General features: G+C 55.4%; 1 protein-coding gene and 1 long non-coding RNA gene across 2 annotated transcripts; both read left to right on the top strand.

Annotated features, from left to right (window-relative positions):
- The first annotated feature begins 9784 nt into the window (after positions 1-9784).
- LOC130681026 (uncharacterized) lies at positions 9785-16281 on the top strand. Its single transcript, XR_008994069.1, has 3 exons — positions 9785-10035; positions 14162-14639; positions 16162-16281. It is a non-coding gene; the product is annotated as an uncharacterized LOC130681026 (long non-coding RNA).
- A 542-nt stretch (positions 16282-16823) lies between these two features.
- CIBAR2 (CBY1 interacting BAR domain containing 2) lies at positions 16824-26317 on the top strand. Its single transcript, XM_036924156.2, has 9 exons — positions 16824-16995; positions 17990-18224; positions 19870-19938; positions 20037-20138; positions 20265-20270; positions 21095-21199; positions 23755-23868; positions 25076-25177; positions 25989-26317. The coding sequence occupies exons 1-9, from the start codon at positions 16976-16978 to the stop codon at positions 26100-26102; spliced, it is 867 nt and encodes a 288-aa protein (XP_036780051.2). The 5' UTR covers positions 16824-16975; the 3' UTR covers positions 26103-26317.
- Positions 26318-26571: the final 254 nt, after the last annotated feature.

Here is a 26571-nt window from a genome sequence, read left to right as displayed (position 1 = left end):
CTGGGCCGGGGCTCTTTCCCCAGCAGCGCAGCTTCCACCGACAGGGCTCAGCGGGGCGGCTGGGGGCCAGCCACACCCCCAGGCCCTGGGGACCCTCTTCTCTCCCCCTCTCTTGGGTGACTCATGAAAGCCCCAGTCTCACGGCTTGATGGCAGTCCTTGCCTCCCTCCTCGTCCCTTCTTCCGCCGCCCCTCCTGCCCCCACCTTCTCCCTGACAACCAGGCTCCGAGAAGACATCTGTCCACCAGGCGGAGGAGGTAACACGTGCACGCGCGCGCGTACACACACACACACACACACACACACACACACACACACACACACCCCAAGATCTGTAGCAGAGAAAGTACAGAAGGGAAGAGTACAACCACCTCTAAGTCTCCCCTCTAAGAACCACAATTTGGGCAAAGTCGGCGTGACCCCCTGGGCGGCTCAGGGTGTCTGTTTGGATGCTCCTGGAGCCCAGAGGTGAGAGGGGTGGGGGTGGACTGCAGAACGTTCTGTCTGACTTCAGCCTGGTCCCGGGCATTCCCACCGGGCGTGAGAGGCACAGATGCAGCCCAAGCGAGAGGGCTGAGGCCTGCTGAGCCCTGGGGTTTGCGGAGCCCCTGCAAGGCAGGATGGCGCGGTGGTTAGTCACTTCCTGTTTGGAGGACGATATACCTGGGCTGGAACCTTGCCTGCCCCTGTAGACTTAGTGTGTGACCTGGTCCAGCCAGCCCCTGAGCCTCAGTTTCCCTACCAGTGAAGTGGGGATCATGATGCTTCCCTGTCCAAGGGCTGCTGAGCAAAGCCTGAGCGAGTGTGTGTGGAGGGCACCCCCAGCCAGCTCGGACACAGATGAGCACCCCTGCCCCAAAACCCAGCCCCGCTGAGGGTGGTAAGTGAGTCAGGTGCACAGAGCCATAGACGCCACCACCCCGCTCTCCCCTCATTGCTCTGTCTCCTCCTGGGGGGCTGAGGCCTCCAGGCCCATGTCCCAGGGGAACAGCCCTGAAAAGCTGGGGTGGTGGCAGGCAGAGAACAGAGCAGCCAACCAGCAGGGTGGGGGCCCAGAAGAGAAGGGGCGGCCACAGGAAAGGTGTGGCCGGAACCCCCGGAGCCGGCAGCTGGGAGGAAGGAGTCGCCAGGTGGGCCCCACCCTCAGCAGGCAGCGCCAGGCGGGCAGAAGGCCAGAGCGCTTGGCAGGACTGTTCCAGTCTCCGGAGACCCCGGGATGTCCTTCGGGTTTGAGGGCCAAGCATTGTCCCTGATTACAAGAGGTTCTGGCTGGTGACTTTCACACGGTTCATTGTGTCCTGGGGCCTGTGGGAACTGGCTCCTATTCCCATGGCTCAGTGGGGTTTCAGATTGTGGGGCCCCATCCCCAAGCTCAGCGCTTCTTTGCAATACAGATGAGGAGGGAGGGGAAGGGAGGGAGGGTGTAGCTTTCATTCCGACGATGGCTCATTCAGTCTGCGTTAGTGACTGCCCGCCGTGTGCCAGCCCTGTGCTAGCAGAGAGCGACGGGAACCGTACGGAACCCCCACGTCCTCTATTCCTGCCTTTCTGACTCATCAGTGCCCTTTATCTTTAGTGCTTAGAAGTTGTGGGGGGCCAGGGGTGGGGCAAATCACAAGCCAATTGGTCCATGGCCTGAGCGTAGCTGGTACCCAGGCTTAGAAAGGCAGCTCAGATTCCAAATCTGCTTATTCATCAGGGCTGCTGTGTTCAGCCGTTCAGGTTGTGCACTGCACAAGGTGCCACATCCAAGGGGATGCTGTGCATACTGTGAATAGCTTTAGTATTTAAAAAAAACAGTTTTGGATTTTTATTATAGCTTTACTGATGTGAAAGATGGGCTATCTGCATGTGGGTTATGGCAGTTTCCTGTCAGATGGCAATAAAGGGCCTTGATCTAACAAAATTGGTGTAATGCCAATTACTTTAATTTTTCCTGATGGTTGTTATGAAAATTCCCCGTGATTTTGCATTCAACAGTTTATACAGAATGTCTTCACATTTGGTCTACTGTTCTTACTGAGAAAAATAATAGTAAGACCTAAGAATATTTCCTGGGGAAAGAGGCAGCTCTTTCCGAAGAGCTTGGGCCTGACCGTCCACCTCTCTGAGCCCCAGTGTCCACATCTGTCTTATGGGCAAAGTGGACCATCCCTGGCAGGGTGTACTGAGGAGGCAGGGGCATTTTGGAGGCCTGTGGTACACAGTAGGTGCTCAGCAGGTAGTAATGTGCTCACTCTCCTCTGACATGCCACCCTCCTGGAAGTTTGCTCTGCAAAGTGGAGGCAACTTGCTGCCTCAGTTTACCTACCCAAGGGGCAGAGGCAGCTCTGCCCATGAGCATCAGTTGGGGAGGGACGCCCTGCCTCTATAGAGCCCTGTTTCCGCCTGACCTGACATTCTTGCTGCTGAGTTTCTCTAAATTTGGTCCTGCTCAGACTCCCGCCCCTGTTTCCTGCCCCCCACCCCTGCCGCCACCCCTCCATGCTGGCCGCCAAAGGGGCTGCCCTTGATGGGGGCCCTCCCCAGAGCACCCAGAAGCTACCCAAAGAGGAAATCCTCTTCCTCCTCTTGCAGGCTGGAAGCTGTAGAATGTTTCATTCGGAATTTTTTGGCTTCCACGTTGCAGAATGTTCTAGCCTTGACAGCCACTGGCCCCCCTTCACTCTTGGCTGGCAATTCTTTGGCCAAAGATGTGCTGGGACTTTACGTCCCTTCCTCCTCACTCCCGTTCTATGTTTGTTGCAAGCAAAACAAAATATGCCAGGGAACCCAGAAGAACTGACCAGAAATTACCCCAACAGCTGATCCTTGCCCAAACTAGAGCTCTGGACAGCAAGAACATGACAGTCTGTGGCCCCCAACACAACGAAGGGTAGGTGAATGGGGAAATCCAAAGGGCCAGATCTGAGCCTGCGTTGGCCTTTGAAAAGAAAAACCAGCTCTTATTCATTTAGCTCCCAACCCTCCCTTCTTGGCAGCAGAATAATTAAATATTCATGCATTTTCTCCTTCCCCTAAGAAAGTGATAAGTCAGATTTCTGCACACACATAGAAAAAGTGCCCCAAGGCGAGGGGTTGGAGCCAAATTTCAGTTGAAGACAAAGCCTCCACTTCAATTTACGAATGAAAACACCCTTCACCTTCACTGCTGTGAATTTCCTAGATACACACGGTCAAGACAATCTGAGAATTATGAGGCTCCGGGACCAATTAGGGCTGTTTGTGTTGACGTAAAGTCTGGGGGAATTTTTTTCTTCCCCTTGCAAGTATTTATGATACTGACAGATGCAACAGGAAAAAAAAAATCCCAGAACAGGAATAAGCCTTGTGGGGCCACGTGGGTAAAGGTTCAATATGAAAATCAGGGCCTGGTTTTGTTTAAGCCTCCAGATCTGTCTGTGCCCTGGTTCGGCCACTGCCAGTGTGAGGACAGGGAAGGAGAGCAATGATTACACACCTACTGTGTGCCTTCTCAGGCATGTTACAAAGAGTAGGCAGTTGAAGTCACCCAAAAAATCCTGAGGGCAAGGGTGAGGTCTTCATCCCATTTTACAGATAAGGAAACGGAGGTCTCAGGCAACAAAGTAATTTTCTCACTGTGGCAAGGCCAGGGAGCGGGATTTGAATGCTGACTTTTCTAGCTACAGAGATTAGCACACAGTTCAGAATTCCTTTCTATTTTGGTCCTACTGTGTGCAAAGCGCAGTGGGGTGAAGGGATGTCCCATGAGTGGCCATAAGCAGGAGGCAAAGTCTGGCACCCTTGGTGATCTTTCCCAGAAACAAGCCTCTGCAGGGCAGGAGGGAAGTTTAGGGGGGCAACGGAAGGGGTGAAAGGTTCTGATCAGGCTCAGTGTCTGGCCCTCGTAAGGATGAAGTCCCTGCCCCACTGCCCTCACAAAGCTGCCCGGAGAGGGTGTTTTTAATGTGTGTGCTTAATGTACCTGCAACCTCCCCCCAAACAGGCATTTATTCAGCACCTACTACGCACATGGGGACAGAAACATGGTGTCCACATGGCCTCCATGCTGGGCCTGGAGTGCTGGGCGAGCACATATCCCTCTGACCCTGGTGTCCCATCTGGAAAATGGGGACAATGAGAGGGACCCCTGGCAGGGTTGTTGTGAGGACTTCCTGAGCTGAGGCAGCAAGGATCCTGTGGGTTTATGCAGCCAGAGGCCTGGGTTCAAATCCTGCTTCTGTCACTTGTGTGATCTCAGGCCCATGACTTACCCGCTTTGCCTAATCTGGAAAATGGGCTGGTAATAGTGGCTACGTCGTGGGGCTGTTGTGAGGGTTAAAAGTGTTTATAATTTGTTATAATTTATAAATGGTACATACACATTTTATGCATTTTTCTGTATATGTTACATTTCATAATATAAAGACTGTGTGTGATGGCGGGGAGGGGCATTGCACCCAAAATCCCTCAGCGTAAGCCAGGCATGTAGTGAATGGTCGGGAAATCTGAGCATTGTTATTATCGTCATCCTGCAGGTCAGTGGGAACCATGGAGAGTGTCAGAGTGAGGGGGGCACACTTCTGTGTGCAAAGTTCTGTTTTAGGTATATTTGAAATGAAGAAACAGGAGCCCAGGGCACATGGCCTGGTGGCTGGAGCCTGGCATTCTCACAGTGAACAACCTGCCCAACGGTACCCAACAGGTCAGGAAGAAAGCATGGGCTGTGATGAGGGCCTCCAGCTTTGAGTTTCTGTGCCTGTGGCTCAGCCCCCTCTCCCGCCGCAGAGCGGGCAGCCTGGGCCTGGGAGCCCACACAGCAGATGGAAGGCTCCCCGGCTGGCATGTGTGTGGGGGTGGCTGCAGCGACTTCCTGTGCCCCAATCCCAGCTCGCGCGCTCCCTGACCACATTTTTCCACCTCACTTTTTTCCTTGTAACGTGCTCGCATGTCTTCAGATCTAGATTGTTTTGTGAATGGAATGTAATTTGAGAGCCAGGCGGGAAAGCCCCAGTGAGACGGAGCAGATGGAGAAGGTGCCCCTCTCCACGTGAAAGGCAAGCCGAGCGGCAGCCCGGTGGCCAAGGCAGCCGATGGGGTGGACGATGAGATGGACGGGGCCAGGTGGGGAAGGTCAAGGCGCCAGCGAGGCCAACACAGGAGAGGCCAGGACTCCCCCCTCCCAACTCCTGCTGCGCAGCGGCCCCTCCAGCCGCGTTTTCTGGGCTCTATGCTGACCAAACTCCAGAGCAGGGCCACCCACAGGGAATCCAGCCTCTGCCCAGGACGGGGCACCTGGGGGCTCTGGCCTCTTTTACAAAGGGTCTGGTGACCTCCAGAGGCCCACCCTGCAGTCTCAGCCCGGTCCCTGGCATTACGTAGCACTAACTCATTCATTCATTTGTTCAGAAAGTATTCATTTTGTGCTTACCATGTGCCAGAGAGTGCATACGGGCTTGGCTGTCAGCGGGCCCCAAACCCTGCTCGCATGGGCTGGTGGCGGAAAGCAGCCAGCACGTGATTCTGACTGTTAGCACTGGTGAGCAGTTCTCTGCATGCGCCAAACACTTTGCCTGTTACATTGTTCAGTCCTTGCAGCAGCTCTAGGAGAATATTATCACTGCTCATTTTACAGGTGAGAAAATTGAGGCCCAGAGAGATTCAACAACTTGCGCAAGAACAGAGCCAACAGGTTGGACAGGTCATGTTGACCCCGGTCCGTGCCTAACCACTGCACCAGCTACAGGCAGGGCTCAGGATCCCTGGGCTCCCTGGTGTGGGGAGACCTGGGGCAGGGGAGAACTCCTGGCCTCTCGTAGCAGGCAGGCAGGACCTGCTTTGAAAGAAGGCCAAGCTCCTGCTAGGGTTGCATCCTTCCCAACACAAATGTGAAAAGAGCATGAATTTGGGGGAAATCACAAAACTTCTCAAGGCTCCTGCCTTCACAAACTGAGGATAATAACTCTCACCTAGGGGTGAGTGAGAGGATTAAACAAAGTTCATTGTAGGTTAAGTGCTCAGTACGGTTTCTGGCATATAGTAAATGTTCAGTAACTGCTGCTTGTACAATGAACAACCTGCCCAACAGTACCTGCCCTCTGTTCCCTGTCACTAAAAGGCTATGTGTTTAAACTGAGAAGGACCAGCAAGGGCTGACTTTGAAGGGCAAAGGATTTAGATGGTGTTTAGGACCCCCCCCTCCATAAAGAAGCAAAGAGGGGGTGTCCCAGACCTGCTTGTTGCTTCTAACATGCCTGTCTTTGTTGAGCACTTACTGGGCTCAAAATGTACCAGCACCTTCCCTGGAGAGCCCAGGCCACAGAAATAACCCCCATCAAGAAGATATGAAAGAAGGAGCCACAGCTACTGGCTTTAAAAGCTTGGAAAGTTTAAAAGGAATGAATATTGTTTGTACTTTCCAGGCCCTTGAAAGACTGAAACCCCTATATCCCCACCCTTCATTCCTTTTTATGGCTAAATAATATCCCGTTGTATGGGTAGACCCAATTTTGTTTATTCACTCATCTGCCAATAGATATTTGGGTTGTTCCCATTTTTTGGTTCTTATGAATAGTACTGCTCTGAACACCTGAGCACAAGTTTCGGTGTGGATGCTTCCACTTGTCTCGGGCAGATACCCAGGGATGGAACGGCTGTGCCACATGGTGATTCTACGCTTCATCTTCTGAGGAACTGCCAGGCTGTTTGCCAGGGCAGCCGCCCCAGTTTCCATTCCCACCAGCAGGGCGCGTGGGTTCTGGTTCCTCTGCATCTTTGTCAGCACTTGTTATTGTCTGTCTTTTTGATTCTAGCCCTTCCAGAGGGGACGTGGCTTCTCTCTGCTCTTAACTTCCTCTTCCACCAGATCTTCTGAGCATAGATAGTCCTTACCACACACAGAACTGCTATACTCCTGTTTTGGGGCTCCCTCTGGACCAGAAGTCAGGGTGCACCTGTCTTATTCACTGTGGGTCCACGTCCCAGAGCACTTGCTCGATAAAAATTGCACCAAATGAATGAATGGCTTTCTGACAATCCTAAAGCATCGGTGTGTTAACACAAGTCCTGAGAGTATAGTGATTTGAGTCCTAAAGATTTTTTATCATTGAGAAGTCCAAAGAACCGTACCAGCATTGGTATTCTGCGGAAATTTCCCAGTTCTCATCGAGTTCTCTGACAACTGTCACTTCAGGCCCCACAGCGGTGCACATCATCCTCAAAGTGACCTCCCCAGGGGGGACTTGGTCTCGGGGGTGGGGGCAGGGGCAGGGAGCTTTGCAGGGCCCCGGGTGGCGGTTTCTCCTCCTGGATGGTGCCTGGCCTGGCTGGGGCCCAGCCCCCTGCCTTGGCCTCTGAGGTGACCATCTCCACCGAATGTGGTGGGCTGTCAATTCATCAGGGCGGATGTGCCGAGGCTTCCCTGAGAGAGAGGAAATCCGAGCGCTCAAGCACTTACTGTTTAAAGAAACAAGTTCTGCACAGCCCAGAGGACACTGCTGAGCTGTCCTTGTGGAATCAGGGGAGGTCACCCTTTGTTCCCCCTGACAGAGGCGGCTTGGATGGTGGCTGCGGGCTTCAGTGGAGCCCTGAAGTCAGCAGAGTTTATCTGGGGTGCCTTCCCACTTCCCTCACTCACGCTCCCCATCCTCCACTCCCTGCTGGGAAACTCCTAGTCCGAGCCCAGCGTCTCCAGGCTCCAGGACCAGGAATGAAAGGGGTCATCACACAGGGATCCCCTGCTCGGCACAGCCCCTGCCGGAGAGCCGTGCTACCGGTCTCCCTCCTGCAAGGAAGGAGGATGTCTCACTATTCCCATTTTAAAGATGAGGACACAGAGGCCTGCTATAGGTCACAACTCGTCCACAGTTGCACAGCTGGGACTTGCGCCATGCAGTTTGTGGTAATTCCCAAAACATGGGCTGGGGACAGTGAGCAATAGGCCAAACTTATCAGGAGCTCCAAACAGGAGCAAAGTGAAGACCTCAAGTGTTCAGAATATGTCTGTCGGGGTGGCTGTCCCCTCTGCTGGGGACACGTCTCTGTGTGTGTGTGTGTGTGTGTGTGTGTGTGTGTGTGTGTGTGTGTGTGTGTGTGTGTGTTACAGAATTCTTCCTTTGAATGAAATGCTATGAGAGGGAGACCTCTGTTTTGGGGGGCTTTTCAAAAATGTTTCTGACTTGACCAAATAAAAAGTTATCGAGTCTGCATTGGTTTCCCCCATATTACTATCGTTTAATCTTCCTGGTTGGTGAGATCACGATGCAGTGTGGAAGGAAAGCACAGACTCCGGCCCCAGCTCTGAGTAACTCGGGCACAGAGCACAAGCCATCCTGTACCTCAGTTTCCCTGTTTGGAGGCCTGGGGTAAAGGTGCGCACGTTGCCCATCCCAGGGAGCCGCATGCTGTTGGTGCTCCTCCTGCCTCCTTTGAAGCCTGCGGCCCAGGGACACTGGGCAGAATGGGTGGTGAGAACCATGAGCTCCAGGTCAGAAAGCAGGAGGGGGTCGCCGCGCCGTGACTTGCTCCTGGGCCATTTCTGTCCTGTGTGAGTGTGTGAGACGCAGCAGATGGCGGCTCCCAGCTTTTGGATGTCATAGGTTAGTAATTCTTCTTTTTCCTCATTTTTGGGGATGAACATAGGGTTGCCAACTTTTTGTTTTGCCAAGGACATTTTAAACATTATCACTTACAACCACTGCCACTTTGCACGAAACGAGAGACATGTGACCACCACAGGCCAAGGAAGCCAGCAGTCTTAGAATTTTTTAGAAAATGGGATCATCCCCACATTGTGAGTACATTGTTGCATTTCCCAAGTCTTTCCCTGTTTGTTTGGTTTGCATTGTAGAAATGCCAACCAGGCCTGCTTTAGTGTGTGGCCGGCATCTGGGGACCCCTGGGCTGGGCCTGCCTGCAGTGGCATCCAACCCACAGCCAGTGGGTTGTGCAGACGTGGCTGGAGAAAGCCTGGGACTACTGCTTGGTGCTGGTTTCCACGGGCTGGGGATGCCCTGGGGATTCCATTCTACTGAGGAAATGGGCCCCAAACTGCTGGGCCAAAAGTGCTCGTGGAGATGGTTCCCCACCCTAAAGGTGCCCCAAGCTTCCAGAAAGGCTGGCTGCGTGGCTGTTGCACTATTAGAAATTTCACTTCACCCCCTGGCTCTTGGTTCCTTACAACTCAATGTGTTCCACGCTAAAATACCTGCTGGTAAACACAGGGTTGCTTCTTCCCCAGATGTGACCCCAGTGCCTAGGAGATTGTTGGGAACAGAGTGCACTTAATAAATATTTGCTCAGTAATTGACCACATCCAAATCCATGTATGCTCACGGAATATTATACAGCCATTAAAAATGAGGTTGCTGTTGATAACAAACACAAATGGTAGTTGAATCTAGATGGTTAGGTGTACAGATTATATTGTCCTGTTTTCCCATTGTTCTCTATATTTGAAATATTTCTTAATAAAAAAGAAAAATAACAAAAATTATACCAATGCAAACTTTAGAGGAAATGATGTAGTGATGCCTGTAATACACAGAAATTATGAAATTGTACAAATTATTTACCAAAGAGATTGTAAAGACATGTCTCCAAATGTTAATGGAGATCTCTGGGTGTGGATTATGGACTTTTCCCCCTGCACTTCCTACCCGTGTTTCTGGAGTTTCTATAATTAGGAAAAAATGCTTTGTAAAAAATATGAGTAAGATGTGTCTGAGGGTTTTACTTTCCCCACCACCCCTCCCTTTATCTCTTTCCGGGGGAGCTAATCACTCCTAAATCATTTTCTCTTTGCCTGGGAGGGAACAGGGTTTTCCTGTTCCATGGAAATGTTTGTGCTGCTGAGAGTCCAACAGAAGAGAAAAGAGAGGCCCCTTCACCTTCATGTGGAACTGGGGCTGGGCTCCAGGCGTGGGGCTTCCAGGGCCAGCGCCGAGCTGTGAGTGGAGGCCTTTCTGCTCCTCTGGAAGTTGGACAGGCGTCAGAGTGCAGGACCCTCCGGGGTGTGGGAACGAGCCCCATGGCACCAGTGACAGGAGGACAGCGGACCTACCCTCTCATTATAAGGTAAGAACCTGAGGTTCAGAGAGGGGAAGTGACCTGGCCAAGGTCACACAGCAGTAGCAGCAGGCAGGACTTGCCCTGTTGCACCTGGGCCTCCCCGCCAGGCCCCTTCTCACCCTGTCCAGGGCCCCCCCCCACACAGCGCTGTGGGATTTCTCTCTGGCGGGCCTGGGGAGCAGCTCCTCCAACCCCTTCCCGACTTCCTGAATCACCCAGTTCTGAAATCATCCCTGAGCTTTCCAAGACAAACATATTTTGGTTTTTCTTTCTTTCCTTCTGCTCATTTGAAGAAATCTGAGAGCCCTTTCTAATTATTTGGTCAAGACTCCAGATAGGCAGTGAGGCATGCTGCAAACACCATCCTGAGCCCATGGGACCTGAGGCCACTGCTGGCCTCCTGAAAGATGGGACACTGTGCTTGTCACTGGTGCTTGGTCAGCACGTGGTCCCTGAGTTCTAGGGAACACAGGGTGTTTGCCAAGTTCCCAAGATCCCTGACCTTGAGCCTCTGTCAGAAAAGACAGAGGGAATCTACATCAAGCCCCCAAGGCTGAGGCATTAACGGCTGTGTCAGCTGACTCCATGGGGAGTTGGTAGACATGGCCCAGCCAGAAATAGGGCCCTGTAGCCTAGACTACATTTCCCAGCCTCCCTTGCAACTTGGTGTGGTCATGTGGCTAAGTTCTGGCCAGTGACATGAGAGCACAATGACATGTGGCATGCCCTTCTTTGCTCCTCCCTTCTTCTTACTGACTAGATGGTAGATATGATGGCTAGAGTTCCAGCAGCCATTTTGGACCATGAGGCAACCTAGGAGTAGAAGAAGATCAAGATAGGAGAAAGTGAGGTCCTACCAGCAAGGAACCACACACAAATAAGAAATAAATTTTCATTTTCTTAATGCCATGATTATTTGGGGTTTCCTTTTACTTGTGGCCAATACTATTCCTAAATGATGCACCACTTTTGGTAGGGGGATGGAGTTGCAGTCATTTGCAGAGGGGCTGTAGCTGACCTGCTTGTGTGTGAGTGGCTGGGGCAAGCTCTGAGATGAGCCCAATAATTATTATGCATAATAATAATTGTACCATGTCAAACAATTAGCCTAGTGTCTGGCACGGAATAAGAGCCCAATAAATGTTAGCAACTATATTGTCATTATAGGTGATCAAACCATATACCCTAGAACAGGAATACAAAAGACTGTCCAGGGTGAGAAGGAGGAGCCCAGGTAGATGAGGCATTTGAACATGTTCTTAAAGACGGGACTCAGAGCAAGACGGGAAAAGCAGTGACATCAGCAGGTGCTGTGACAAAGTGCTTCGTGGACATTCTTTCACACACTGGCTCTGGAACCCAGCGGAGCAGACACATTCCATTCTCTTTCTATGGGGAAGCGGGTAGCTGCTTCCCCGAGGAACCCAGCAGAGCCAGACTTGGACTTGGACATGGGCCCCACAGTCCTCCCCAAGGGTCTCTGGGCTGAGAATCGTGGCCCCGTTACCGGGTGGAGCAGGAGCTGGGCTGCCCGGGAAAGCGCCAGGGGTCTGGTCTGGAGCTTTAGGTCCCATGCCCAAGAGCGGGGAGCAAGGCCAGCGAGGGCATGTGGCCTCCACCACCAGCATCCCCCTGGGCGGTAGCCCCTGTGAGCCCTCTGGCCCTCCAGGCTCTGCATCACTTCACTGTCCTTGGCCAGCCCTGGGGAGGGGGTGAACGGCCAGGTCTTAAAGTAAAAAAGAGTTTCCTGTGGCCGCTATAGCAAATTAGGGGCTTGAAACAACACATGTTTGTTATCTCCTGTCCTGGAGGTCAGAGGTCAGAGCAGGAGGCCATGTCTGGGGGTGTGAAGGGTGGGCCCCCACCTCCCAGGGGCTGCCCCTCATGGGGACTTGGACTCCGCTTCGTTCTGCATTGCTATTTGCCGACTCAAGGTCTGGTGGTTAGGAAAGCACACCATGCTGTCTGCTTTCCAGCCATGCCCCTCCCTGGGCTGACCTGGTGCCCCAGCGCAGGCCCACCTAGGACGGGGCCGCTTCCCGGGGTCGGGACCACCCAAGCACCCTTACCAACCAGGACCCAGCTGGGGCTCTGCCTAACCGCAGGCCCCCCGGGGCCTCTCAGCATGTCCCCCAAGCCAGTCTCGTAATCGGGAAAGATGCCTTAGCCCAGCAGGGCTGCAAAGCCTTACCAGCTGGGGGGTCCACAGACCTGAATCCAGCCACCTTCCTGAGTCCACAAACTAGCCTGTGGCTTCAGGCAGAATGTGAAATGTCAGCCCAGTGTGATGTGGCTGCTAAAAAAAAATAAAGGTGATTGACTCTTCAGCTCCACTAAAAATGTCCTTGGATCTGAGCCCAGCAAGGTCAGACCCCATGGGGGGACTGGAGACCCTTTGGGTGCTGTGCCCAGTTGGCCCTTACAGCCCCGCCCCTCCCAGGACTACCATGGCCAGACACTGAGGATCCCTGCTCGGCACCGTGTCATTCCCCCCACCGCCAAGGTAACCCTGTGAGGGTGATGATTAATGTTCCCACTTCACAGATGAGGAAACCTAGGCTCAGAGTGGGTTCCTGGCCTGGCCTGTGGCCCAGCTAGGAGGAGGCATGCTGGCCAGAAGCCTGTGTAGGGATGCGTCCCCAGCAGCAGCCCGGGGCTGGGGGAGAGGGTTGATGCTTGCAAGCCCTAACCATGGACGGAGGAGGGACTGAATCCAGATCTCAGGTTCACCAGTGCTCTGCAGAGGGAGCTGGAAATGACATCATGTGGGAAAAAGTAAAGAAAACAGGGGGTTTAGCCCAGGAAGAAGCAGTGCAGGGAGGACAGCTCACCGAACAGAGGTAGGACCCAGGACACCTGAGTGCTCCTGCCCAGCTGGGAAGCACGGACCAAGGCCCCAGGAAACCCTGGCAGGCCGATGTGCGGAGACATTCCCCAGAGCAATTGTCCCGGAGTCCACAAAAATGTCAGACTCACGCCAGAAAAGACAGCAGGTGACCCTGGATTGGATCCTGGAGCAGCAGAAAATGATCGGTTTGCTTATTTACTAAGATGACATTACTGCGACAAGTGTGAAATCTGAATCAAGCCTGTAGATTAGATGATAGACTATAATATGCAACAGCATTAATTTTCTGACTTTGATATCTGTACAAGAGGCCAGCTCTGCCCTTAGGAAACATACCAGAAACTATTTGGGCAAAGGCACATCAGCCATGCAACTTGCTCTCCAGAGGTTTAGAAAATAAAATACATATATGGAAAGAGAGTAAGACAAATCCAGTAAAACGCTAACAACTGGGGATCTGGGGGAAGGAATGCTTGTATTATTTCTGTGGGACTAAAACTATGCCAAAAAACAAAGTTACAGCACAGAGAGGAAAATCGGTGGCCTGAAAGGAAAAAGCCAGAGGAATTCCCACTTCAAGGAGACTATTACTCGGCAGGAATCACAGTATGTTCCCAGTCGGCGGACAAGCCAGCTTCGGGGTCATGAGGGGGACCGCGGGGGACCCACGAGTTTCCAGAGAGGCTGTCGGATGCCCACACTTCACCTGGGATAGTTTCCCGGTGTGGCGTCACGTGAGGTCTCGCAGGGGTGTCCTTCCTCTCGGGAGGTGCACGCAGGATTTTGGGCAACACATCAGGATGTTTGCATCTCTCATGTGGTTTGCAGACACACGTTTATACGGGAGAGAGCGCCTGTGTGCTCCGCACGGGGCTGCACAGGGGCGCCTGCAGGTTTTCTCCAGGATACAGACCTGCTGGCCCCGCAGCCAAGGGCAGTGACGGGGCCGGGGCCGGGGCGGGGGCTCCCTCCGCATCCCCGACCCGGGTTCGCGGCTGTTCCCTCTCTGGCCACAAGATGTCTCTGTGGGGCCCGGCTCCAAGGCAGCTTGCATTCTTTAAAGCGCCTTAACGTTGCTAAGGTGTGAACCGAGCCTTTGTCCTTTCTGGCCGTCCGGGGCTCGGCCTCCCTCGGGGGTTCGGGCAGTCGTCCCGGGTGGGGCTTGCTCCCGTGGAGTCGCGCGGCCGGCCGGGCCCTCCCGCGGGGGCGGTCCCCATTACGGGGTCTCTGCTGCCCTCTGGTGGCCGTTGCCTGCAACGCAGACCCCACCTCCTTGCGTTGCAGGCAGCCCCTCCTTGTCCTGGCAGAGACGAGGTCTCCAGAGAAGCTGACCCAGCTGGCTAGATGGGGTCTGTTTGAAGGAATTGGCTCATGCGACTGTGGGGGCCAGCGAGCCTGCAACCCACGGCGGGCAGGGGCAGATGCAGTGGAAGGAGGCTCTTCATCTCCGGGAAACCTCACTTTTGCGCGGAGGTCTTCACCTGATCGGGTGAGGCCCACCGCATCTAGAGGGGCACGTCCTCCTGCACTTAGGGCCGACTGACTGTAGACGCTGCCTGCATGTGCCAGATGCTTTCCCAGCAACACCCAGACGCCTGTTTGAGGAAATGGCTGGATACTACTGGGCAAAGGAACAGACAGAAACCCACCCACAGGAGTTGGCTAACTGAAAAGACCACATTCTAAAGTGAAATTTCATGTCTCGAATTATGTTGTCCTGCCCACTTCCAACTCCTGCTCTTGAAAGAAAACCCACCCTTTGGTAAGAAAAAGAGTCTGTTATGGCTTCTATTATGGGAGCAGAGAGTGTGGTAAAGCCACTTAGAAGCCACAAGTTCTTCTAAGAAGGGGAGTGGAAGCAAACGGGGGCCAGGGCGCTGCTCCGTAAGGGGAGGCTTGCTTGTGTTGAAGCTGATGGGAAGGACATGGAGGGGCAGAGATGGGGTGCTTATTGGCCAAGGACCTGAGAAGGCGCCGAGTAGGGGACCCGGTGCGCCAGGGCCGCGGAGCCTCAGCGGGAGGGTGCCTCCACCCCACGGGCACCTCCCAGCACAGGAGCAACTCAGTGAGGCTTGTGCATGAGAACTAGCCTCCCAGTGGGGTGATCCAAAGTACACGGCGCAGTCCCTCCCCCCCGGGGCTGGCCTCTCAGCTGGGAGGCTGACCCACCACTTCAGGGAGAGACGAGAGGAAACAGCGCAGGGGGGTGGGGGGTGGGACTGCGACGTCCAGGAGGGGACAGGTGTGAACTCAGATGGCCCAGAGACCGTGCAGGCCAGCCAGCCCCTGCGGGGACAGAGGGGACCCAGGAGGCCAGCGGAGCTGCACAGGTCCCTCTTGGGCCCGGGGTGAGTGGGCTGGGCAGCCATACAAAATGACCAAAGCTTGTGTGAAGCGATGAGGTGAATTCCCTCAGCTCTGGAGCCAGAGGTACAAACTTGGGGTGTCCTTCCCGCCCCTCAGCTCCTGTGTTGGCCTCCCGCCCCTGCAGTCACACGGCTGCCATCCTTGGGCACAGCTGCTCCCTCTTCTTACGACACCAGAGCCCACCCTACTCCAGAGTGACTCACCTCCGCTAACTCTAGCTGCAGGGACCCGATTTCCAAATATGGTCACTTTCTGAGATGCTGGGGGGACATTCGGTGGGGACAATCCAACTCAGTGCGGCCCCTGGGAACACAGGGAGCCGAGAAGGGGAGAGGGATCTGACCCACAGCACCGCACGGGGCAGGGGTACAGGAGCCCCCCACCCTGCCCGGCATCAGACGGGAACAGCTGAGGCATGGCCAGCCAAGCCTCGGAGGACTGGTCGGAGCCGCGGCGCGGGGCGTCAGGGGAGGTGGTGCGCCCCCAGACGGATGGTGGCAGGAATAAGCTGAGTGAAGTCTGCATCGCTCAGGGCCCACAGAGAACAGAGGGCGCAGAGCAGTGTGTGGGCGGCAGGCAGCTGGCACAGGACAGAGGGGCACCCAGGGCCAGCCCTGGACGGCAGGGTGCTCACACCTGCCATAGTCACCTATCCCAAGGACTCGGGGTGGGTGTCTGGCCTGCCTCGTCTCTTTATCCTTACACCAGGGACGTAGTTCTCCTACAGATGAGGCAAGGAGATAGTGTCAGAATCCCTTCTGATAGGGGAGGAGACCCGCCCAGAGAGGTCAGGTGACTTGCCCAAGGTCACACTGCAGGGCTGGGGGCTGGGATTTGAACCTGTGTTTAACTGACTCTAAAGTCGCCGCTTTTATATACACTTTGTAGTAAAGGTTCTTCCTTACGCCAACCTCCAGGCTCATACAAAGGAACCAGCTGACTAGCGAGTCCCGCTGGGGCCGCGGTCACGACTTGCTGCCGCTCTTACCTCGCGCCCCCTGCCTGTCCCACCAAAGCTCGCATCACTGCTGCTGTTACTTTCGTATTTCTTTGCTTTCTGTGAGATACATGTGCATGGAGACGCACAGATCTTACAGTCAATGGTGTATGATGTCCTTTAGGACAGTTTTCTTTGTGCTGGTAGTTTCTTCTGTGTTATCTGCATTTTCTTACTTTTCTAACAATGAGCAGTTACTGTTTTTATAAGAAGAGGAAAAGAAAATGACAAACACATGAAGGATATGTTTTTGGGCTGGTGCCTGGTCCGCTCCATTCAGCCACAAGGCTTGAGGAGCCCCCAGATTTACTCTGGGCTTCTTCACACACCTGAGAAACCAGCCCCGGGGGGAAGGGCGCCAGCTGCCTCCCTGTGGGCAGGAAGGGGCAGGGCCCAGGCCAGCCGCCCAAAACTCAGGCCCTGCTGCCTCCTGCAGAACCCGGACACAGCCCGGTCCCACGGAGCCTCCCTCTTCAAAGGGCCTCTCTGAGATACCCCTAAGCAGGCTGGGTGAGGCCGCCTGACCCTCTGGGGAGAGGTTGCCAGGCAACCAGCCGAGGCTCCGCCTAGGGTGGCTGTGGATGGCCACGTTGCCTGGCAACCAGGTAGCTGTGTCCCTTGAGCTGGGTCCACACAGCTGCGCCCAGCCCTGCCTGGCTTCTCCCGGGCCTGCGGGACCCCTGGGGCCCTATTCTTATTCCCAGACACCAGGACAGCTGGTGCCTCTGGTCACAATGAATGCTGTTCTCTTCAGGTGAGTGGCCCTGCCCTGGCTCCAGCTGGGAGGGAGGGACTGCGGGGTTTGGGGGCAGCTGGGACTGCTGGGGCTGGGGTTGTGGTAAGGTGTGCCCCCCCTCCCAACCCACCTCACCTCAAGGTCAAGGGAAGACAGAGCTCCAGAACCTGACCTCTGTTTCTCCAGCATTTATTGCCCACAGCTCTGGGGTAGCCAAATTCACAGGGTCCATCCCCTCCTCCCGTCACTCACCTCCACCTGGCAAACCCCTCTTCCTGCTTCAAAGTCCCACCAGATATCACCCCTTCTGTAGAATCGTCCCCGTCCCCTCTGCTGATCCTGTCACTGTGTTCTCGCTGCTCGCCTGTCCTTTACCTGTTTATTCTGATGCCTGGTGATTTGTCCAGACCCACGGGGTGTACAACACAGAGCCAGCCCTCCCGCAGACCAGGGGCCTCAGTCAATGGTAACGCGTCCATCATGGCTCATCAGCTGTAACAGATGCCTGCACACTGCCGGGCGTGGAACTGTTTCAGGCACAGCGTCTGTGGGAACTCTGTACTTTCCACCAGTTTTTCTGTAAACCTAAGACTGGTCCCCAAAAACGTTCCTTAATGCTTTAAAAAGCTTCAGGATTTGGAGAAGGGAAAGAATTCAATGGCTTGGAGAAAACACTGAAGTGGGGATTTCAGAGGAAAGAGGTCACGGCAGCTAGGGGTGGCTGGAATACAGGTTAACCCTGCCAGGAAGATAAAAGCTCGGCTAACGGGCCCCAGGGAGGGGAGTTCAAACACTCGCTTGCTTTCCTGCCGGGCCACTGACAGCCATGTGTCCAGCTGGTCTGCCCAATGGGCTGACACTGGACAGTGGACATTATCCTGGGGACCAGGCGCCTGGCATGGTGCTCAGCACCCAGGAGGAGAGTGGGAGGGGGGTGCCCCCGCATCACTGGCTCTCCTGACCTGGTGGGCGTCCCTGCCCGGAACGGCCCCTCAGGTCCCCACCTCCCCAGGGACAGCCAGGTGAGGGTGATGGAAGACACCGTGACCAACGCTGAGAAGTACTTCGGCCAGTTCTGCTCGGTGCTGGCAGCCTACACCCGCAAGACGGCCCGGCTTCGGGACAAGGCCGACCAGCTGGTCAAACAGCTCATTGGCTTTGCCAACACCGAGAACCCTGAGATGCGGGCCACCATGAGGAGCTTCGCGGAGGACCTGGCCAAAGTGCAGGACTACCGGCAGGCCGAGGTGGGTAGGGCCGCCCAGGACCTGGGCCCCATTGCTGGGCTCCGGTCTGAGGGTTGGAGGCGCCCTATGGGTTCACAGCCAGTGGACGTGTCTCCTCCCCAAAAGGTGTCCTCAGCGGGCGGACACAACACCCCATTCCCTCCCAGGTCAGGCCTCCGTTTACAAGACTGAGAGCCTGGAGCCGTGCAGAGCTGGACAAGGGGCAAGCAGACCCAGGACGCTGGTCCCCAGGGCCACAGCTGCAGGCTCCCTGCGTCCTAGGCCGCAGGCAGTGCCCAGGGCCCAGAGAACAATGGTCGGGGGGTGAGGGCACAGAGACTGCAGGTGCTAGAATTCACAGTAAAATTCTGCCCCAGAAAAATCCCCTGTGACTTAGAGAACAGGGCAGCTTTCCTTCTGAGTACACGTGAGGCCAGCCGGGCTGCAGCGAGGTCGTGGTGCCCCAGTGAGAGACAGCAAGCCGGGCAGAAGCCCCGTACCCGTGCAGCCCGGCAGACACAGCGCAGCCCACACAGCGCGGGTTCCCAAGACAGGGGATACCTTGTCCTCGGGTAAGGGGGCTTGGCAGCACCGTTTGTCACCCAGGACTTCCCGATACCCTCGTGACTGGGCGGCTGCCTGTGTCAGCTCATCATCTTTACCCAAAGGCAAATGAAACTTGTATCTCCTGGTGAGCAGGTAGCTACAGCTTGGAGCCAGGCCCCCGGGGGGTGCTGTCTTCCCTGGCGTTAACATTCCGCATAGACGACTGCCATTGCCCGCTTGTAAACCCAGCAAGAAGCTTGTTTAGCTTTTAAAGAGATTTACATACATCCCAAAGGGACAGAGGAAGGACTTACAATCTCACGGTTTCTAAACGAAAATGCTGTAGGGAGAGGATGAGGAAGTCCCTTTTCCTTTTGGAACCTGGGAAAATTAATATTTTTTTAGCTTTGTGTTCACCCTAACAGGGTCCTAAGCCTTAATGAAGGGGAAGGAAGGGGCTCTGTGGGGATTCCAGCTGCCCTGGCCCATCTGGATTTTCAGGGGACCCCTAATGTCAAGGCACCAGCATCAACTGGAAACTTGTTAGAAATGCAGAATCTCAGGCCCACCCTGGACCACTGAACCTGAGCCTCTGAGAGGATGGCCGGTGGTCAGGGTGCTAAGGAGCCCCTGGGAGGACTCTTATGCCTGGCACTTAGGCATTGGCCAGGGTGTGAGGCGTGTCCACCCCCGCCGACCCTGCCGTGTCCTTGGGGGCTGCACGGTGCAGCTGGCTCTGAATCCCACGTTTTTCTGTGTCCTTCATGGGTCTACCTAGCCTCCCCAATGAGGCCCTAATGCGTTTTGGCAAAATGAAATAGCCATGGGTTGTAATGAACTGTCTCAAAACCCTGATGGGTAGGCCATTCTGCCCATCCTACAGATGAGAAGACGAGGTTTAGCAAGATGAGATGCAGTGCCTGAGCCTTGGGAGGTAGAGCCCTGAGCCCAGGTGGGCACTAAGGGAAGCGGGAGGGTGTCTCGTGCTTCCCCCTGGCCCTTGGCCCCACTGCACAGCTCTGGGTGTGCGGACCACACTCTGTAATGCGGGCTGGAGGCCGAGCAGCCTCCAAACACCTCCCTGGTGCCTGGTTCTCTGCACGTCTGTGACCCCCCCCAGGTGGAGAGGCTGGAGACCAAGGTCGTCAACCCCCTGAAACTCTACAGGGTGCAGATAAAGCAGACGCGGGTGAGCGAGGGGACTGTGCTGCAGGGGTGCACTAGAAAGGGGAGGCGGCGTTCGGGTCTGGCCACGTTGGGTCCCCAATACGCTTCTCTTTCCTTTAGGCTGAGATCAAGAAATTCAAGCATGTCCGGAAAAACGAAATCAAACAACTGGAAAAGCTGGAGAAACTGAGACAGAAGTCGCCTTCGGATAGGCGAATGATCGTATCCTTCCCTGGAAGTCAGGCCCGGGCTGCTGGGCCGGGGCGGCCCTTTGTTGAGGGTGCCCTCCGGGTAGGGGCGGCAGGGGCCCCCAAGGGGTTGCTGGATCCTTAACAGCACCTTTCTCAGTCCCAGGTGAGTGGCCCACGTCTGTCTGGGGGAGGTAGACTTGCACGCAGGTGAGGAATGACCGCACAAAATGTCAAGGTGAGCTTTGTCCTGGGCAGGTGTGAGCAGGCCCTGAGCTTAGGGTGGCCAGAGGTTCAGGGAAAGCAGTTGGTTGGGGGTCAGGAGACCTGGGCTCTTCCCATCATCAACACTCTTCAGCAAGCCAGCGAGTCACTGCCCTCCGAGGCCCCATTTCCTTATCAGGGTTACCTATTTAACGATCACATGAGCCGGACGCTTCTAACCCCATTGTCTAGATGAGGACACAGGCTGGGAAAGGTGACTTGCCCAAGGTCACACAGGTTAGGGGCAAACCTAACTCTGAGGGTGTCTGACTTTAAAATGCAGTGTCTTTGTGCGCCTGGGGTAGAGTCAGGTCACATAAATGTCGATCAAAGGAACCAGTGAATTAGTTAATTACCTAAGACATTCCGCACAGAAACTAATTATCATGAATGTAGAAGCCCTGTTAGAAGGACAGCTCAATGGATGCCCACTGTTTAAGTCTTACAACAACCCTGCATGGCAGGTCTTATTACCGTGCCATTTACAGACAAGGAAGTTGAGGCTCAGAGAGGCCAAGTGACTTGCCCAAGGTCACACAGCTAGTAAGCAGGCCTGTCTGAGCAGCACCGGCCCCTTCTACTCGGCTATTTCTTCAATGACCAAATTATCAAGAGATGCCATGAGGCAGGGAACTGGCCCAGAAGTACGAGAAGGAACTGAGAAGGATCCAGAATGGTGTCTAAAGGCCAGAACCACCCCACGACACCTTCCATCTCTGGGGCCAGGCGGAGACCAGTGTCCAGAGGGCCTCAGTGGATGCCAGCCGCACCACCCACCAGTTGGAGGAGACGGTGGATGCCTTCCAGAAGCAGAAGCTGAAGGACCTACAGGTGGGGGCGTTGGGCCCTGTGTTGGAAGTGTTCGTGCACACGTGTGTCTGTGTGTTTGCATGTGTGCGCATGTATACTGTGTGCATGTATGAGTGTGTGTGTGAGCTTGTGCCCTCGTGGCTCTGGGGCCCGGGCTCCCAGGACAGTTAATCCTGGCTAACCTTGGCCTGTCGGGTAAGAGGGCTGCTACTCAGCCGTCCACCCGGAAGCCAGCACTGGCAGACTTGCCCCTCAACAGCCTGGCCCAGCTGCCCACCAGGAGACCTTGGCAGACTTCGCCCCCACCCCCGCCCCTTCCCCTCCATGCCAGGATTTGCCCTGACTTCCTACTTCCCTCTGTGAAGCCCTAAACACCCTTCTCTGGGGCAGGCATGGGCAGCTTCGTCCTTCCACCTGGACCCCACCCAATGCACCCCAGAATCCTAGGCCCCGACCCCAGCCAATCATAGAGATCCTCCATACCCAGTCTTCCAAACTGCAGCCCCAGAAATCTCACAAAAGGCAGCTGCAATCTGTCACTCCTGGATTTAGTACCCTCCTGAGGCTTCCCCTGTTCTAAAGGTAAAGGTGCCAAGGCCCAGAGGTACCCCAGCCTTGGCTTGGATGCCCACCCCAAACTCAAGGGCTCCAACCCCTTCACACCTCAGGACCTTTGCACATACCGTGCCCTCTGTCCTTCCTCTTCGTGGAGTTAACACCTCATCCTTCATCAGGACTTGCCTGGGCCCCCAGCTCATCAGCCCCAGTGAACTTTCTGCTCAGCTCCCTCTGGGGGTGGAGTCAGTGTATCTTTAATTCACTCATTAATCTAAGAAATGCTGAATACACACCTACTGTGTGCCAGGCACTGGGCCTGGAGCTGGGACTCCACAGCCAGAAAAGCCAGACTCCTGCCCTCAGGGGGCTGACGCCTTGGGGGAGACTGTGAAGCGCACCATTCAGCAGGCATGGAAGGCTGTCCCGCCTCCCACACTGACATGGACACCTGGGCAGACCTGCCTGTGTCCCCTGCTGGGTGGCCAGGCCTGCCTCTAGCAGTTCTCAGTAAATATCTGGGGAGTGAATTAGTGCACAGGTGAGCGAAATAGCGGTGGTTACAGCTCAGGCATCCATGCTGCGGGCAGGACCCAAACCACCTGCGGCCTGTGATGAAGCACCTGATGTTTATGAGGGCGGAAAGCAGGTGGCGGGGTGGGGCGCCGGCCAGGAAAAGCCTAGGACCAGATCCTTGGCCTCCGCGGCCAGGGGCCAGCGGAAGGATGCAGTTTCAAACGGGCATCCTTTAAACCTCTGGGATTAAGTTTGTAAGAGATGCTTATTCAAACCATCCCCTAAAAAGCCCTTCAAATTTTGAAAGATAAAAACCAGAACTTGAAAACATGATTACCACCACATGGCGTTAGGTTGCATTTCTAACACAATGACCGTCTTTACAACGTCGCTCTCTGACTCCTGTAAACAAGGAAATGCCTTCCCACAGGGGCCACATACCTGAGCACGCCTCGGAAGTCACCTGCAGGGCCTTCCTCAGTGCAGACCACGGAGCCACAGGCCCACCCTGGAGCCCCATCCAGTGGGTCTGGGTGGGCTGGAGAACTCACACTGCGGACCAGCTTGGGGTGGGGCTGGTGCCGCACGGGGCGCATGGATGGGGGACAGCTGCGCCGGCTGAGTCTCGTAGGGCTCTGTGACCTGGGCCTACCCTTGTCCCTCTGTGCAGATGAAGAAACGGGCTCAGGATAAGTCATTTCCTTGGGGTCACTTGCCAGCAAATGGCAGGAGGCAGCCTGCCCCTGCCTGTGGACTGGCAGCTGGGAGCACCTCTGGCTCTCGGGTGCGGGGACAGGAGGCAGGTATTCCCAGCAGTCTGAGCCCTCTGCCCTTTTCTCTCCTGGGCTGACTTGGAGGCGGCCTCCCCCCAGCAGCCGCATCCCGTGACCTGTGACGTGCTGTTTCCAAACTGCAGGCTCCTCCCCCGTGCACTGAGCTTTCATCCTGCTGGGCCCACCGCAAAGCAGCGCTTAGTAGGGCCGGGCATGGCGTAGTAGGAAGTCTGCAAGAGCTTGCTGAGCTGAGCGGAGCCCTCTAATCAAGAGAAACCGGCCTCTCTTGTCTCATTCCACTTTGACAAGGTGGCTTGGGCTGTGGGCCCAGCGATGTCTACTGGCAGCCCCCACATCCCTCCTGGGAGACCCACTTGCAGCCCCTGGGTGGCAGGGGCTGAAGATTTTGTAGCCATCACCTGTAAACGCCTATCCTCGGGGTGAGGGGGCAAAGGCTGCACAGATGAGCCCAGGGGCAGCCGAGGGAAGGAGCCTCAGATTCCTCGCGGAGACGCAAGCCCTCCACATTTCTGCAACGATCCCTGTGGGAGGCAGCCTTTGAATGGGAATGTATTTATCTGCTCACACAAAAATAAACTAGAAGTAACACTGACCTAGACCTGTCCCCAGGAGGACAGAACACCCCCGCCCCCAGTTCGTCCATGTCGTGGGGACCCCAGGCCTCTCCCTCTGATAGTCTTAGTTATGTGATTTGCGCTTCTCTCCCCACAGAAAATTTTTTTGGACTTTGTAACCATTGAGATGATCTTCCATGCCAAAGCAGTGGAGGTGTATTCCAGTGCCTTCCAGGCCCTGGAGAACTACGACTTGGACAGAGACCTGGAGGTAGGTCCCAAACGCCTCCTTTTCTGTCAGTGGTGGTTTGTTGGCAACATTTTGCAATTTTTATAATTTTGAAGACTTTTAAATATCTGTCCCCAGGTGCCTAACCTAGAGGTGGGGAATTTCCCCAACGCTGTTATCTGGAACATCAATGGGTTTATGGTCACTTGGGCGTTTAAACCAACAATCAACAGGGACAAAAGGCATCTGCAGACAGACGCCCGCTGCAGGTTGGGCGTAGAGGGAGGGCTTGCTATCCGCCTCCGGCCTGATTAAAATCTAGCCTGAGCTGAGTCATCTGAGCTGGGTGGAACCTCAGCTGCTCCCACGATTGCCTCCTGTGGTTCTGGGGCCCCGCAGCTCACAGTGGGGTCTGACTTTGGTTTTCAGCTGCTCAGTAGCTGGGGCGGGCGGTGCTTCAAAGGTTTCCTCACTCACATCTGGTAGGTGGTGGCTGTCATCCTCGTACAGGACAGGCCACGGGATTTGCAGAGTCTGGTGCAAGATAAAACTGCGGACCCTTTGTTCAACATTACCAAGGATTTCCAGATGGCACTGGCAGAGTACCGCACCATGCATGGGGCCCTCCTGAGCTTGGGGGCCCTGGGTGACTTCAGGAGCCACACACTCACAAAGCCTGTCCTCGGTGGGGTCCGTAGCCCCAACACCTACCTGTGGCCTCTCCCTGTGGCATGGGCTTCCTCGTGGCGTGGTGGCTGGTCCAAGAGCAAGCATCTTGAGACAAAGCCAGGTGGAAATTGTGTCACCTTTTATGACCTACCCTTAAAAGTAGGTTAGTGTTATTCTGCAGCTGCCTATTCCTTAGGAGTGAGTTGGTAGGGCCGCATTCAAGGGGAGGAGAATTATATTCCAGCTCCGGAGGGGAGACCTGTGAGAGGGCACACCTTGGTGGGCGAGCGTTAAAATCGCCGTCTATGGTTAAATGCCGATCGGATGGGCAATATTCCATAATATCCTCTGGTGGGGGAGCGTGATCTCTGATTTCCCAGGGTGACTGTGGATGTGTTGCTTAGCCTCTCTGGGCCTCAGTTTCCCCATCTAAAAGACGGTATGGTAATGCCCGCCTACCTGGCTGCTGCAGATTACATGGAATCACAAGCAGATGCCCCCAGGCAGGACCTGGTGCGGGTGGGGTCCCCGTGGAGCTAGCTGGGCACCGGCCCCTCACCTCACCGTCTCTCCTTGGCAGGATTTCAGAGCGAAGATGCATGGGGTCTATGAGCACAGTGACGCTCGGCTGCTCACGGACAACTTCCTGTCTCAGGCGGCCCCGTGGTCCTTCGCTGGCCAGGTGAGCCCTGGGGGCAGGGCCATTCTGCCTGTGACAGAGTGAAGTGTCAGGGTGCGGGGCAGGCTGTTTGAGAACCGGGATGTAAAGGAAGCAGGGCCCGGGACGGGGAGAGCTGCCCTAGGGTCTGACCTGGACTTGCTGCAAGTGGAATCAGTAAAATGCTAAGGGCTTTGTGGCTGCCCCACGCGCTGAGCGCCCCCTAGAGGCCTCTGGACTGTGTCCACCTGAGGAGCAGAGGGCCCTGGACTGTCCACTCCTGCTGCCCAGGGCCCGGGCCTGTGGGGTTCAGAAGTCAGGGTTTCTCAGACTTCAGGGAACCGATATGGTGCCTACATTACCTGTTACCTTGGGCCTAGCAGGGCCTGTAATCAGGCACATTGCTGTTCTGCAGGGAAACCTTCGAGGGTGCAGCCAAGCAGGCCAAGTAAAGGCTGTATTCAGCCTCATGCCAACCAGGGTAAGGTTAGTCACCCGGTGAGTGGGCATGGGGGCTGTGCCCCAGTGTGTGGAGGGGCAGGGGGTGTCCCATAGCTTTCTGCATAAGTCTCTCTAAAGTCAGAGGAGGCAGTACTGCCCCTCAGCCAGACTGCAGGGGTCCAAACCCACATCTCCCAAGCTGTGTGCCCTTGGGAAAGTTCCTGAGCCTCTCTGTGCTGTACAGGCCTCACCTGCGAAAGTGGGCTATTAATAGTATCCCCTTGTGGGGCTGTGGTGAGTCCTGGGTGAACAAACCCACACAATGCACTTAGAGAACCCTCAGCACTTGTCACCACTGTTATTTTTCTTGGCGCTGCTGCGTGGCGATGCTTAGGGCGCTCAGAGCACCACCCGGAGCCAGGGGCAGGAGGAGGGGAGCGTGGACGACTCTGCCGGGGAGGACCCCGTGGAGGACCTCAGGGGCCAGGGGCCAGGGCTCCATCAGTAGGACAGGACCTCCCCCATCGGGAGACTGACACTGGGTGCTTGGGCTCTGTGTCCCCCCAGTCCCCAGTGAATCACATGTCCTCTGAGCTCCAGTTTCCTCATCTGTACAGATGCTCAATAAATGCAAAGTGCTCATACCCTGAGTTGTGCTGGGCCTCACCTTCCACCTTAGGACTTGCGGGCTCGGCCGTTCATGCTGAGAACTTGGTCAAGGGTGAGCCTCCCAGGGCTGCAGAAACCAAGGACCACAACCCGGGGGAGGCCGAAAACCACAGAAATGTCTGGGGTTCTGGAGGCCTGCAGTCTGAAATCGAGGTGCTGGCAGGGGGGCCCCTGCTGAGGCTTCTCCCGGCTTCTGGTGGTCGCTGCCATCTTTGGGGATCCTTGGCTTGTGGACCAGTCGCTGTTATCTCCATCCTCCCGGGGCGCTGTCCCTGTGTGCGTCCAAATCCCCTCGTGTTGTGAGGACA

This window comes from Manis pentadactyla, chromosome 15 (assembly GCF_030020395.1).
Source record: "Manis pentadactyla isolate mManPen7 chromosome 15, mManPen7.hap1, whole genome shotgun sequence".
In the NCBI taxonomy this organism is placed as follows: domain Eukaryota; kingdom Metazoa; phylum Chordata; class Mammalia; order Pholidota; family Manidae; genus Manis; species Manis pentadactyla.
This window is presented reverse-complemented; position numbering and strand designations above follow the sequence as displayed.